This window comes from Elephas maximus, chromosome 3 (assembly GCF_024166365.1).
Source record: "Elephas maximus indicus isolate mEleMax1 chromosome 3, mEleMax1 primary haplotype, whole genome shotgun sequence".
NCBI lineage: Eukaryota > Metazoa > Chordata > Mammalia > Proboscidea > Elephantidae > Elephas > Elephas maximus.
In genome coordinates, this window is record NC_064821.1 from 52704348 (window position 1) to 52718521 (window position 14174).

At 50.9% G+C, this 14174-nt stretch overlaps 1 protein-coding gene across 1 annotated transcript in view; it reads right to left on the reverse strand.

The window, feature by feature from the left end:
* LRRC38 (leucine rich repeat containing 38) overlaps window positions 1-5365 on the reverse strand; it is a 48991-nt gene extending 43626 nt beyond the window's left edge. The window contains exon 1 of the mRNA XM_049877967.1: window positions 4347-5365. Within this exon, the coding sequence (XP_049733924.1) occupies window positions 4347-5004 (658 nt within the window). The 5' untranslated portion in view covers window positions 5005-5365. The remainder of the gene's footprint in view (window positions 1-4346) is intronic.
* Between the last annotated feature and the right edge of the window lie 8809 nt (window positions 5366-14174).

The window sequence follows — 14174 nt, forward strand, 5'->3', positions numbered from 1 at the left end:
ATAGTCTTACTGTCCCTTTCTATTCTGAAAATGCCTCTCAAGAAGAGACTGGGTTTCTTCAGCCAAAGACTGAACAGGCCCATGAAACAAAACAAGACGAAAGGGGCACAGCAGCCCTGGGGCAGGGCCTGGAAGACAGGAGGGAACAAGAAAGCTGGGACTAGGGAACTCAGGGTTTGGAATATTGAATATACCACAGACTACCCAAAGAATATAGGGTCTCTATGACTCAGAATTGACTCAACGGCAATGGGTTTGGTTTGGTTTTTGGTACCAAAAGAATGAACAAATCTGTCTTGGAAGAAGTACAGCCAGAATGTTCATTAGAAGCAAGGATGGTGAGACTTTGTCTTACGTACTTTGGACATGTTCTTAGGAGGGACCAGTCCCTGGAGAAGGACATCTTACTTGGTAAGTAAAGGGTCAATGAAAAAGAGGAAGATCCTTAATGAGATGGATTGACACAGTGGCTCCAACAATGGACTCAAATATAGCAACGATTGTGAGGATGGAGGAAGACCACGCAGTGTTCCATTCTGTTGCACGTACGATCACTAGGAGTTCGAACAAACTCAGTGGCACCTAACAACAACAACAACAGCAATAAAGTAGAGAATATATTTGTTGTTGTCAAGTGCTGTCAAGCCGGTTCTGACTCATAGCAACCCCACGTGACAGAGTAGAACTGCCCCATAGGGTCTCCTAGGCGGTAATCTTTATGGAAACAGATGGCCAGGTCTTTCTCCCTAGGAGCTGCTGGGTGGGTTCAAACTGCCAACCTTCCGGTTAGCAGCCAAGCGCTTAACTGTCGAGTCACCAGGCTGCTTATATTAAAAATTATTTGTCATTTATCTGAAATTCAACGTTAATTAGGCAACCTGGGTTGGTTTGTTTGGCTGGTTGTTTTTTGTATTTTGCTAATCAGCTTTTGGGCACCCTGGCACCCCCTTGCCCTCTTCCCTCGACACAGCAGCAGCAGGGCAGTTCCTCCTGGTTCCGCAGACCTAGACCCCTTGGCCCTGGGTAGCTTGGATGGCAGGGACCTGTCAGCCTTGACGACATTTTCTTCCCTCCCCATCAGCGCTGTGGCCGCCCATAAGGTTCACCAGAGAGACACACACATTTTTGTAACCATCAGAGCAAGTCAAGGTCGCAGGGAGAGAGCGTGGCTCCTGCCTCTCTTGGGGAGGCAGCGGCAGGGAGGTAACGGCAGGGCACGGAGGCAGGATCTCCTCTGCTCCTTCCTTTGAATTCCCTCCCCTGTTGGAGGCAGAGCACCTGCCTAGAAAGCCCTAGAGCAAGTACCCGGATGAAGCCCAATTCTCTTTGGCAGGAAGCGGATGGTCAGTGTGGTGGGGACCAGGATCCAGGAGGTCCCGGTGCAACCACCAGCTCTGTCTTATCTCTTGGTGTGACCTTAGGCAAATCACATCAGCACTCTGGGTCTCCTGAAACCAGAAAACCAAACCTACTGCCATCGAGTTCATTCTGACTCCTAGCGACCCTATAGGACAGAGTAGAACTGCCCCATAGAGTTTCCAAGGAGCACCTGGTGGATTCGAACTTCAGACCTTTTGGTTAACAGCTGTAGCTCTTAACCACTACACCACTAGGGTTTCCAAAGTCAACCCAAAACCAAACCCACTGCTGGCAAGTCAATTCTGACTGTAGAACAGAGTAGAACTGCCCCATGGGGTTTCCAAGGCTGTAATCTTTACAGAAGCAGAGTGCCACATCTTTCTGCTGTGAATTGGCTGGTGGGTCCAAAACACTGACCTTTAACAGCCGAGCACCTTAACCACTGCGCCATTAGGGCTCCTCTCCTAGTTAAAGCAGAGTAATTATATTAATAATAGCTGACATTTACATGCTAGTTAAAAGGTCCCTAACCCTGGGTGGTGCAAATGGTTTGCATTCCACTACTAATCTAAGGGTTCGTGTTTTGAGCCCACCTACTGGTGGTGTTTTTTTTTTTTTTTTTTTTTTAGCAGTACCAGGGAAGAAAGACCTGGCTATCTGCGTTCGTAAAGACTACAGCCAAGAAAGCCCTATGGAGCCCAGTTCTACTCTCTAACACACGGGGGCAGCACGAGTCAGAATCCACTTGATGACAGCGGGTTTGATAGCATAGTTACTGTGTGTCAGGCACTGTTCTAAGTACCTTATAAATAAAGGTACCATCGAGTCATTCCAACTCATGGTGACCCCAAGTGTGTCAGAGTAGAACTGTGCTCCGTAAGGTTTTCAATGGCTGACTTTTCAGAAGTAGATCACCAAACCTTTCTTTGAGGCACCTCTGGGTGGACTCAAACCACCCACCTTGTGGTTAGCTGAGTGCATGATCCGTTTGCATCATCCAGAGATTTTACTTTACAAATAACACCTTTTAAATTCTACCAGCAAACCTGCGAGGTGGGTACCGTTATCATCCCCATTCCATAGATTAGAAAAATGGGGTACAAAAACGTCACACGTCTACTAAGAAGTAGAGGCAGGATTTGAAGCCAAGCAGCTTGGCACCAGAGTGAAGTCTTTAACCACTTCACCCGGCTGCCTCTGGGGCAGTACAAGAATAAACACAAACGCAGGAAGAGGAGGGAAGGCAGCGGTTAACATCTTTTGAGCACCGACTCTGTGCTCAGGAGCCCTGGTGGCGCAATGGTTAAGTGCTCAGCTGCTAACTGAAAAAGGTTGGTGGTTTGAACCCACTCCGCTGCTCCACGGGAGAAAGACCTGACTATCTGCTCCTGTAAAGATTACAGCCTAGAAAACCCTATGGGGCAGTTCTAGTGTGTCACAGGGGGTTGCTATGAGTTGAAAATCGACTTGCCGGCACCTAACGACAACTCTGAGCTTGGCACACTGCAGTGCCCCTTACATAGTCTATCTCATTTAAACCTCACGGCAACCCTATAGTGTAGGACACTGTTACCGCCTTCTGAATTCTCTGTTGTTAGCTGCATGGAGTAAGTGCTGAGTAATCCTATTGGATGAATAAGTAAATTCAGGACCAAGGTGAACAAATGGAAAATTTCTTAGTAGATGAAAAAAAGATACACTAAAGCTAAACTCTCATTTATGTTGTCTTTTATAATGTGTGCCTACAGTTCAGGTCCCTATTATCACAAACCCTTGGGGGCAGGGTGTATGGGTGTATGCGGCATCTGGGATGGAAGGCTGGAGCCCACTGAGAGTGAGGACATTCCCCCTACTCCCAGCCCTGGCTCTCACCCGTGTAGGTTCTCAGGTCCCTTCCTTCTTGGTTCTGCCTTTGCTTGCTTTGCCTGTTTTTCACAAACCAAAAAAAACCCATTGCTGTCAAGTTGATTTCAACTCATAACAACTCTATAAAACAAAACAGAACTGCCCCATAGGGTTTCCAAAGCACAGCTGGTGGATTTGAACTGCCAGCCTTTTGGATGGCAGCCGTAGCACTTAACCACTGTGCCACCAGGTCTTCACAAGGGCCCATTAACTCCCTGTGCCCTTGTATTCTTGTTTGCCGAGCAAGTATGTAAGTCAATATCACCATTCCTGTCCCCTTGGCGCTGAATGGAAAGAAGTAAAGAGTATACCAGCTATTTCACACCTGGGCTGAAAAGCCACAGAACTATAAGTCTTTACTGCACCACTGGCTCTTGATGGTTGTCATTACTCCTCACCAAGAAGATTCTTTACCCGCATTAGACAGAAGGGTCAATGCAAGCTGAGAGGCTAAGAAACCAGTTCAGGCTGCGGAGGCTATGCTCCTTGAGTCCAGGGTACAGAAAATGATGCTTAGCTGGTTCCCACACCCTGGGGTGCCTTCCGTAAGTTACCTGCACCCCTCAGTCCTAGGACCAGTGAGGTGACCTCTGTGGGTGGAGAACTGAGAGCTGGTGGGTTCCTAACTTCCAAAAGTGAGTTTTTGGAATAGACACGAAAATAGAGAGTCGAGGGAAGTAGTGTGCTGTCTCATTAGGGGAAGAGCAATTAGGACTATACAGCAAGGTGTGGATAAATTTTTGTATGAGACTGACTTGATCTGTAAACTTCCACTTAAAGCACAATAAAAATAAAAGTGAGTTTTTGGAGGAACAGGGAGAAGCTCAGGATGAGGGTCCAGAAATTCCAAAGAATTCCTGGTGCGTCCCTTTCACCCCAGCAGAGACCTAGAAAAGTTCAGGCTGGGAATCTGGGAGGGCCCCACCAGAAGACTCTCAATCTCAGCACCAAGCCCCTGTCAGATCAAAGCCAGCAAAGGTCCCTCCATCCAGATCCCTCATCCTGGGGCTGGTCCTGGCTCCTCATACCTAGACTGGAGCTGTGGTGGCCTCTCCCCGCTCCCCTCAGCCAGCTCAGCTCACCTTTGGGCAGTTTGGAGGCGTTCTCCTGGATCCAGGAGAAGAGCTGGGCGAAGTCGCAGTCGCAGAGCCACGGGTTCCCGTCCAGGCGCAGGGTGCGGAGCGCGGGCAGCGTGGCCAAGGCGGCCACGCTGAGGCTGCGTAGGTTGTTGTCATTGAGCTCCAGCACCTGCAGCGACTCCAGGGACTCGAAGGCTGCCTCGTGCACGCCGGCCAGGTGGTTGTTAGCCAGGCTCAGCTTGACCAGCCTGCCGGCCGAGCGGAAGGCACCGGCGCCCAGCTGGGTCAAGTTGTTGTAGCTGAGGTCAAGGAAGGCCAGCTTGGCGGAGCCGCTGAACGTGCCCTCCTCCAGTGAGCGCAGCGAGTTGTTCCTGAAGTCCAGATAGACCAGGTCGCCATAGAAAATGAAAAAGTCCTCGGGGATCTCTTGGATGCGGTTGCCGGCCACTAGCAACTTGCGCACGTCCAGAGGGAAGGGGTCGGGCACGCTGGGCAGCCCGCGGTCGCGGCAGTCCACCGTGTGCGGGTCAGTGCAGGCGCAGCCCGTGGGACACGCGTGCCTGGGCCCCGGCAGCAGCAAAAGGCTGCAGAGCGCGAACGTGGCTGCTGAGGCGCGGGGTCGCAAGGCTGAGGGGCGCATGGCGGAGTGGTGCGGGCGCATGGCCAAGGGGTGCCTGGTGGAGGGGTGCTGCAAGCCCGGCGGCGCGGGGGCGGCTCTCGGGGAGAGCCCTGCACCCGGCGGCGCGGCCAGCCGGCTGCCGACGCCCGGAGCGGGAGAGCGGCCCTGGCAGGGAGTGGTACGCCCGGGCGCGCGGGGGCGACCCGGCGCGACGCGGGCGGACTCGGGGACCGGGGAGGCAGGGATGGTAGGGGAGAGTCAGAGGGAGGGGCGAAGGGATTTACCCGGACAGGCAACTCACCAGCTGGGAAATCCCAGGGGACGGGCGGGAGCTGTCAGGGTGGCCGAGTAGCTGTTGCCAAGCGCAGCCCCACCCCGGCCGCTTATTTCCGAGCCCGGAAAATAAGACCTGTCGCGCGGGCTTGGCCAGCGACATTCGACGACTAAGTGAAGTTACCGAGCCACCGAGAGGTTTCCATAGGGCGCGTCGGAGCCGTGCGCCCAGCACCCCACGCCGGCCTGGTGCCAAAACGCGCTCCCCGCACGTCATCTCATTGCTGGAGGGAGCAGGACCTGGGTCACTCTGGCTCTGCGCACCAGGAGCTGCTGGCCCGAGGTTGGGCTGGGGTGGGGGTGGGGACGAGAGAGTGGCTGGTCTTCCCCCTTTTCTCCCCCCACCTACACTTGACCCATCTCAGCGAGGCAGGAGGGGTCATCGACCGGTGCTGCCAAGCCCCCTCTGTGGGCCAGGGCAAGTCAGCACTTTCCATGCTGACCGCGAGCTTCTCGGCAGAATTGGCAACCACGGAGCACGCGCACACCTGACTGGGGTAAACCCAGAGACACTGTGGCCTGCGAGCTGGGAGGCGGTAGGAAGTCCCGGCTCCACTCAGCAGTAGCCAACCTTCTTGAGAGCTGGGAGGCTTCTGACCAGTGCCTAGGCATCTCTGGACCTCATAGCGGCATTTGTAAAGTAGGAAAGGGAAAGATGTGTCTCACTAGCTTTGGGGGAGGATCACTGAGTCAAGAAACCATATTAAAAAAAAAATCCACTCCCTCCCCCACCAAACCCTCAGCATTGGTTCCCAAGATAGGTGGTCAGGGAGTTGCCAAGGCTGAAGGAGTTGGGAGCTCAGTCTCAGACTCTGGCAGATTTCCTTTTTGCCACGCCCCCAAGCCAAACTCCTTTCCCTTCACCCCACCCCCTTTTAGAAAGTTCTTTATGCTGGGGTCCTAACGGAGCCACCAAGAGATTGTTGCTGCTGATGGCTATTTTGATCCAAATACCCTGGAATTGACAAGCTCTTACTGGACCAAAATAACCCAGGGAACAGCTGTTGGGCAACAGGCCCCCAGGGACCCTGCCCTGACCCCGTCTCTGATGGGGATTGGTGGAGCTTTGGAATCTGAAGCCACAAAGCTAAGCCCCCGGCTTTTTTCCAAAGGTACATGCAGCCTTGATGCCTTCCGATGCTTCTGAGCCCGCAGGATGAAAAACTGAGCCTCTGGGACCAAGCCAAGAACTCAACAGAGGACAAGTGTTTACAGGAGTCTCTGGTGGGGACAGACACAGGTGAAGCTCTGAGGCACTTGGGATTCTGCAGCTTGTTCTCTGCCAACCCCAGGCCACCAAGCCAGGCCTCCGGAGTCCCCTGTCTGTGTCCCTCTCTCCCTAGGCCCCCAGTTTGACTTCATCATCACTGGCTCTGGGCCCCCTCTGGTCTCTTGCTCTTGAAAAGGCAGGTTCCGGGTTGGGGGAGGAAACCCTGGTGGCGTAGTGGTTAAGTGCTACGGCTGCTAACCAAAGGGTTGGCAGTTCAAATCTGCCAGGCGCTCCTTGGGAACTCTATGGGGCAGTTCTACTCTATCCTATAGGGTCGCTATAAGTCGGAATCGACTCGAAGGCACTGGGATTTGGGTATGGGTTGGGGGAAAGGTGAATAATCTGAATGCTCCCCGAGTGGGTGAAGGTGCCTGGCCTGCAGAAATGGTGCTTTCTTGAACAGGCCACCAACACGGAGGCAGGTGGCAGAATAAACAGGTCCCCAACTGTAATGCTCCTTAGAAGCAAGGATGGCAAGATTTGTCTGTCTTGCTTACTTTGTACATGTCATCAGGAAAGACCAACTGCTAAAAAAGGACATAATGTTTGGTAAAGTAGTTATTGTTGTTTGTTGGTTGCCATTGAGTCAATGCTGACTCATGGAGACCCCATGAATGTGCAGAGTAGAAATGTGTCCCATAGGGTTTTCTAGTCTGTGACCTGTTGGAAGCAGATTGCCAGGCCTTTTTCCTCAGACACCTCTGGGTCAGTTTAAACTGCCAATCTTTTTGCTAGTAGTTGAGTACTTGACCATTTGCACCACCCAGCGTCTTCTTGACAAAGCAGAGGGGAGACAAAAACAAGAGAAACCCTCAATGAGATGGATTGACACAATAGCCTCAAATGGGCTGAAACACCCCAGACACCCTTTTAACTCAGTCACTCCTGAGGTTCACACTTCAGCCAAACATTAGGCCCATAAAACAAAACAAGACTAAATGGGCACACCAGCCCAGGGGCAAGGAAAAGACAGCAGGAGGGGACAGGAAAGCTAGTAAGGGGAACCCAAGGTTGAGAAGGGGAGAGTGTTAACATGTTACGGGGTTGGCAACCAATGTCACAAAACAATATGTATTAATTGTTTAACAAGAAACTAATTTTCTCTGTAAACCTTCATCTAAAGTACAACAACAAAAAAAATAAAAAAGAAACATTTGCATGAAAAAAAAAAACAGGCTCAAACTTATCAAAGATCATGAAGATGGTGCAGGACCTGGCACGTTTCATTCTGTTATATACAAGGTCGTCATGAGTGTGAGCCAACTCGACAACATACAACAGCAATCTCTCTTGCAACTCTCTAGAACACCCTGTTAGATCCTCTACCGTTCTAAACGCAAGCTCCAGCTCGGTTCTGGCTGCCCACTCTACTACTGAGGGGAACCTGTCCTGGTTTGAGCCCTTGGCATACCCCACATTTGGTGGGGCTGCCATCTAGCATGTGTGCATCTGTGTGTCTGTGTGTCTGTGTGTGCACGAGCCCTCTCTGCCAAGGGGCCTGGTTGGCTGGAGTCTGATCCTGGTCCCCCCGTCACTTGCCCTAGAACTTTTCATGGGCCACTTGATCCCTCTGGGTAAACACTTCAAATCCACCAGCCACTCCTTGGAAACTCTATGGGGCTGTTCTACACTGTCCTGTAGGGTCGCTATGAGTCAGAATCAACTTGATGACAATGGGTTTTTTTTGGGGTTTTGGTAATGAAAATGCTGAGAAATCCCACTCCTGGTCTTGATTTTCTCATCTTTAAACTAGGGAGAAAATACCTTCCCTCCCCCCGCCACACAGATGATGTTAGAGCCATGTGGAGAAAAGTATGGGAATATAATTCAAAAAGTGTCCAGAGAAACACTGAATATACAAGTGACCACAAGTCTTGCTCAATTTGTTTTCACCTGCTGCCCCTCCTCACTGCCACCACTAGGGGGCACCATCTGCTGCCAGCACTGGTGAGAGCTGAACCCTTAAACTCTCTCAGGAACTACCTGCTCCTTGCTTTGAGTATCTCCCAAAGCCCCTGGGATCCATTAACACCAGCAGGGCCAGACAGGACTGGGGGTTGTGAGGAGCAGGGAGGTCCCCCCTGTATTCCAAGACTCCCTTCTCTTGGACAAATGCAGGCTTTGCTCCCCCTGATTTTCGACCAGCCAGAAAAGCATAGCTATGACCTCAGCAAGGTCACACCATGAGTCAGAGGTAGGAGCTGGTAATAGAACACAGGCACCTTGGCTCCCAGCTGCTCCGCTCCCCTGTCCCTCTCTAGGAAGGGTGCCTCTTAGGATTCGAGGAAGACTATCCCAGGTAATGTAGAGAGACCATCAGAGATTCAGTTTGTCAGCTCTCTTTCCGTATTTACGCTCAAAGTCAACACACTTTGTGATTCCTGTTTAAGAGGCTGCAGGCAGGGTGTGGTGAATACCCGGGGTGTGCTGGTGTTTTATAAACCTGATGTCAGGCCTTCCCCGGCTCCCCAAGCAGAATTCATCACCCCTCCCTTGTGCTCCCAGCTACGACCGCTTCCTGTCTTTTATTACAAGTGGTCATTGTCTGACTTCGTGAGGCTGGGCCTTGGGGCACTCTGCAAGGCGGTCCCCAGGGAATCCCTCATGTGTGGCCTGGTCCCTGTAAGCAAACACTATCATGTAATGAGGCCTCGCCTTGAGGTTTCCAGGCTGACCTCTAATTGAGCTCAAGTCCTAGGCCCTGCGTTGTAAATAGGATGATGCAGGAGTCTGAATTTAGGTGCAAACACAAAGTTTGAATTATGAGTGTGACTGAGTTACTGGTGTGTATGCACCACTGATGAATGGCTGACTGACCTCAACAGGAGGCATCGGGACACCCAGTGAGCCCCAGGAAAGGAGACACGCATGCTCCAGCCCTCTGCCTGGGCAGCCTGACTCAATGGAACCTGCTCACGGCTTCACAGCCACTGTTGTGCCACTAACCGGTCAACTTTACCCGCCAACCCAAAGCTACCTCTCCTCCCAGCTACCACCAGGGGGCACCATCTGCTGCCTGCACTGGTGAGAGCTGAACCCTTGCTCTCTCGGGGTAGCAGCTCCATCTTCTACCCTCTAGGTCTAGGAATGCGGGGAGCAGCAGTAAAACTGGCTTCCATTTTACTCCACTCTCGAGAGTCCAGATAACTGTGTGTTGTTACGTGGCTTCGCGTTGGCCCCTACTCATGGTGACCCCATCCATCCACAATGGAACAAAATGCTGCCTGGCCCTGAGCCATGCCCATGATGGGTTGCAGGTGGGACAGCTGTGATCCATGGGATTTTCACTGGCTGATTTTCAGAAGCAGATCGCCAGGCCTTTCTTCCTAGTCCGTCTTAATCTGGAAGCTCCACTGAAACCTGCCTAGCATCATAACAACATGCAAGCCTCCACTGACAGACGGGTGGTGGCTGCCCATAAGGTGCTTGGCTGGGAAAGGAACCTGGGTCTCCCACATCGAAGGTGAGAATTCTACCACTGAACCAAGCAATGCCTCGTATGGTATCTGTGTAAGCACCCACTTTTTTAGAAGAAAAGCTCCTACTCCTAGTTTCACCTCTGGAACCAGGAAATGAATCTTCAAACAGCCTAAGTGGGAGTCTTGGGTGGTGGTGGTGGTGGTTTGGAGCATGGCTTTAGGATCAGATAGACCTAGGTCAAATCCTGGCTCCTTCACTCATTGGCTGTGTCACATTGGGCAAGTGACTTCTCTAAGCCTCAGTTTTCTAATCCATGAAATGGGACAATGAGTGTCAACTTCACTGGATTGTTAAGCGATATCTATCACGTGCCCAGTAGTGAGACTGACACATGGTGGAAACACAATACGTAGAAGCCACACAGTTACTTATTTTTCTAGCCTTTCACTTATTAAAAAAAAAAAAAAAATTTTTTTTTTCACTTATGGCAGGTAAAGAGTCCATGGAGGTGAATATTCTTCAGGTAAGAATTTAAGAGGGCAGTAGTGGTTCAGTGGTAGAATTCTCACCTTCCAACCGGGAGACCCAGGTTTGATTCCCAACTAATGCACTTCAAGTGCGGCCACCACCTACTTGTCAGAGGAGGTTTGCGTGGTGCTATTTTTATGATGCCAGACAGGTTTTAGTGGAGGTTCCAGACTAAAACAGATGAGGAGGAAAGGACTGGCAATCTACTTCCAAAAACCAGCTAGTAAAAACCCTATGAATCACAACGATCTGAACTACAACCGATTATGGGGATGATATAGGACTTATAGGACCAGGCAGCGTTTTGGTCCCTTGTGCATGGGGTCACCATGAGTCAGGGGCTAATTCCACAGCAGCTAACAGCAATGACAAAAGGATTTAAGTGTTTCTTTCTCTGACATTTATTAGTTACTGATGCCCTAACATTCTAGGGTCAGTTTTAGGAAAGTTCCCTGCCTTGAACCATTCTCCACTCCTTCCATAGCCAACCAGAGACAGACAGACTGACACACACACACACACACACCTTCCACCAGCTCTCCCTGACTTCGTGAGCTCAATTACAAGTGAACGGCTTCCCTTCTTGGCCTGCTGGCTTGGCTGGTCTGAGTCTGGACAGCCTAATGAGACTGAGGACATGGGGTCAGTCCCTCAGCCTGGCACAGGAGACATCTGTTCTCTGCTCACAGCCAGTGCTCTTCACGCTGGCCAGCCATCCAGCATGTGTGTGACCTTGAGTAGGTGCGGAGGAGGGTGCTGCGGAGGATAGTGTCACCGCGTCTGACCCCAGGAGGGAAGAACATGGAGCACACATTCCGAGAGTCAGAGGAATTGTCGGCACACTCTCCAGCCACCCTCGATTCCCCTTCCACGTGCCTCTCCTCCCACTGTTACCCCTTAGTCCAAAACAGCATCACCATTTGTAGTAGCCCCCGACTGGACTTCCTGCTTCCATTCTTGCCCACTCCCACCCATACTCCCAACACTTAAGGAAGGAAAGCACTTCTGAGGAATATATGTCAGGTCATGCCACCTGCCTGCTTAGACACCTCCAGTGGCCCCCTGTGTGTGGCAGGCAGACTTCTAAGATGACCCCCAGTGACCCCTACCTGCTGGTATTCATAGCCTTGAGTGTGGGTGGGTCTTGTGACTTGCATGTTGTTGTTAGCTGCCATCAAGTCGGCTCCCAGACTCATGGAGATCCCGTGCATGACAGAACGAGATGCTGCCTGGTCCTGCGCGATCCCCATGATCAGTTTCAGCTCAGGCCATTTGATCCATAGGGTTTTCATTGGCTGATTTTCAAAGGAGATCACCAGGCCTTTCTTCCTAGTCCATCTTAATTTGGAAGCTCCACTGAAGCCTGTTCAGCATCATAGCAACATGCAGCCTCCACTGACAGATGGTTGGTGGCCTGTGCCTGAGGTACATTGACTGGGAATCAAACTCAGGTCTCCCACGTGGATGGTGAGAATACCACCACGGAACCACCAATGTCCCCTTTAATGAATAGAACATGGCAAAGCTAACAGATGTCATTTCCATGATTAGGTTGCAAGGATGTGGCTTCCATCTTGCTAGCAGACTCTCTCTATTGCCCCCTTGGCTTGCATGATTTGATGAAGCAAGCTGCCATGTTGGAGTGGCCTGCATGTTGGGGAACTCTGGAGGGTCTCAAACCAACAGCCTGCGAGGCACTGAACCTGCCGATCAACCTTTAGATGCCTACGGCACAGCCAACACCTTGATGGCAGCCTTGTAGCAGACCCTGAAATATAGGACCCAGCTAAGCTATGTCCAGATCCCTGACCCACAGAAACTGTGAGATGAATAATGTGTTTTGTTTTTAGCCACTAAATTTTAGGGGTTATTGTTACACAGCATTAACTAACTGACCCAGGTTCAATTCCCGGCCAATGCATGTCATGTGCAGACACAACCCATCTGTCAGTGAAGGCTTGCATGTTGCTGGGATGCTGAGCAGGTTTCAGTGGAACCTCCAGACTCAAGGCCTGGAAATCTACTTCGGAAAATCAGCCAGTGAAAACCCTACGGATCACAATAGTCCGCCCCACAACTGATCACCTGGATCAAGCAGGACTGGGCAGCGTTTCATTCTATTGTGCACGGGGTCATTATGGTTCAGGGGCCAACTCCATGGCAGCCAGCAACAAGAAGGACACACTGTGGCAGTTGGAATAAAAGTCTACCTGACCCTGCATGTCCTGGCCCCACATGCCTCTCTCACCCCATTTTGGACCCCTCTCCCCTTGGCTCACCACCCTCCACCCATGCTGGTCTTCTTGTACATTGAATTTATCACAATGTTCTCACGGTGGGACCTTGGTCCTTGCTGTTCCCTATGCTTGGGATGCTTCCCCCCAGCTCTTGGCATGGTTAGCTCCCTCTGGTCATTTGGATTTTCTCAGCTCAAATGTTACCTCCTGGGAGTGGCCTTCACCAGCCCCCTCTTCCATCCACTCTGTATGCCACCACCATGTTTTATTTTCTCCAGAGCATTTATTACCGCCTGACTTTACCCTGCTTCCTTGTTTATATACTTATTCACTCTCCCTTCCACCACTAAAATGGAACCTCTCTGAGAGTCAATGCTGTGTCCCAGCACCTAGGATCAGCCCCAGAACATAATGGGCACTTGAGAAATGTTTAATGAGTTAACTAATAGCCTCCTACCAATGGTCCTTCTCAACTAGGCTACCATTTTCTCAATAGCTTCCAGTGGTGTTCACTTGGAGATGTCTGTCCACCCCTCCAAAGGTGGTCATGGCCATGGTTCCACTCCAGCTGGACCCCCACCATAGCCTAGGAGTTTGGGGATCCTCTCCCATATTTCTAGTTCCCAATCCATCAAAAGCACACAGCACTTCTATAAATGACCTTATCACGTCCCGCTTCCAGGCTTCACACACACCTTCTTCCTGGCTTCCCTCACATCACATTCCAAGTTTGGCTCTAGGAAACATGGCCTCCTCCAAGGAGTCCTTTTGGATTAACCCCAAACAATTCCCCAGTGTCTTAGTTACCTACTGCTGACATAACAAAAATTGCCACAGGAACAGAAATTTATTGCCTCACAGTTCTGGAGGCCAGAAGTCCGAATCAGGGCCTTGGCCATGTCAATTCCATTTGTGGGCCTCTCTCCTCGTTTCTGGTGTCTGCCAGCAATCCTTGGCATTCCTTTGTTGTAGACAGGTCCTCACATGGCATCTATCTTCCCCTTGTGTGTGTGTCTGTGTCTATCTGCTCTCTTTATAAGACACCACTTAAAAGTGATTAGGTTTAGGACCCATCCTACTCTGATATGACCTTATTAACATAATATGCACAAAAAATCCCATTTCCAAACAAGCTCGTATTTATAGGTATGGTGGTTAGGACTTCAACCCATATTCTTGGGGGATACAATTCAATCCATAGCACCCAGCCTCCTTTATTCTCCATTCTGGGAGAATAGGTGCTATGCTAGGCATAGGAGTACAAAGATGGGTGAGGCACAGCCCTATCCTCAAGGAGTCCATGATTTAGGAAGTACCGTATGAAGAAATAACTACTGTTTGGTAAGAGTGCAGAACTTACCTGTTCAGTGTGTCAAAGTCAAATTCACACTGTTTTATCAAGTGCACTGGAACAGCAGCAACCG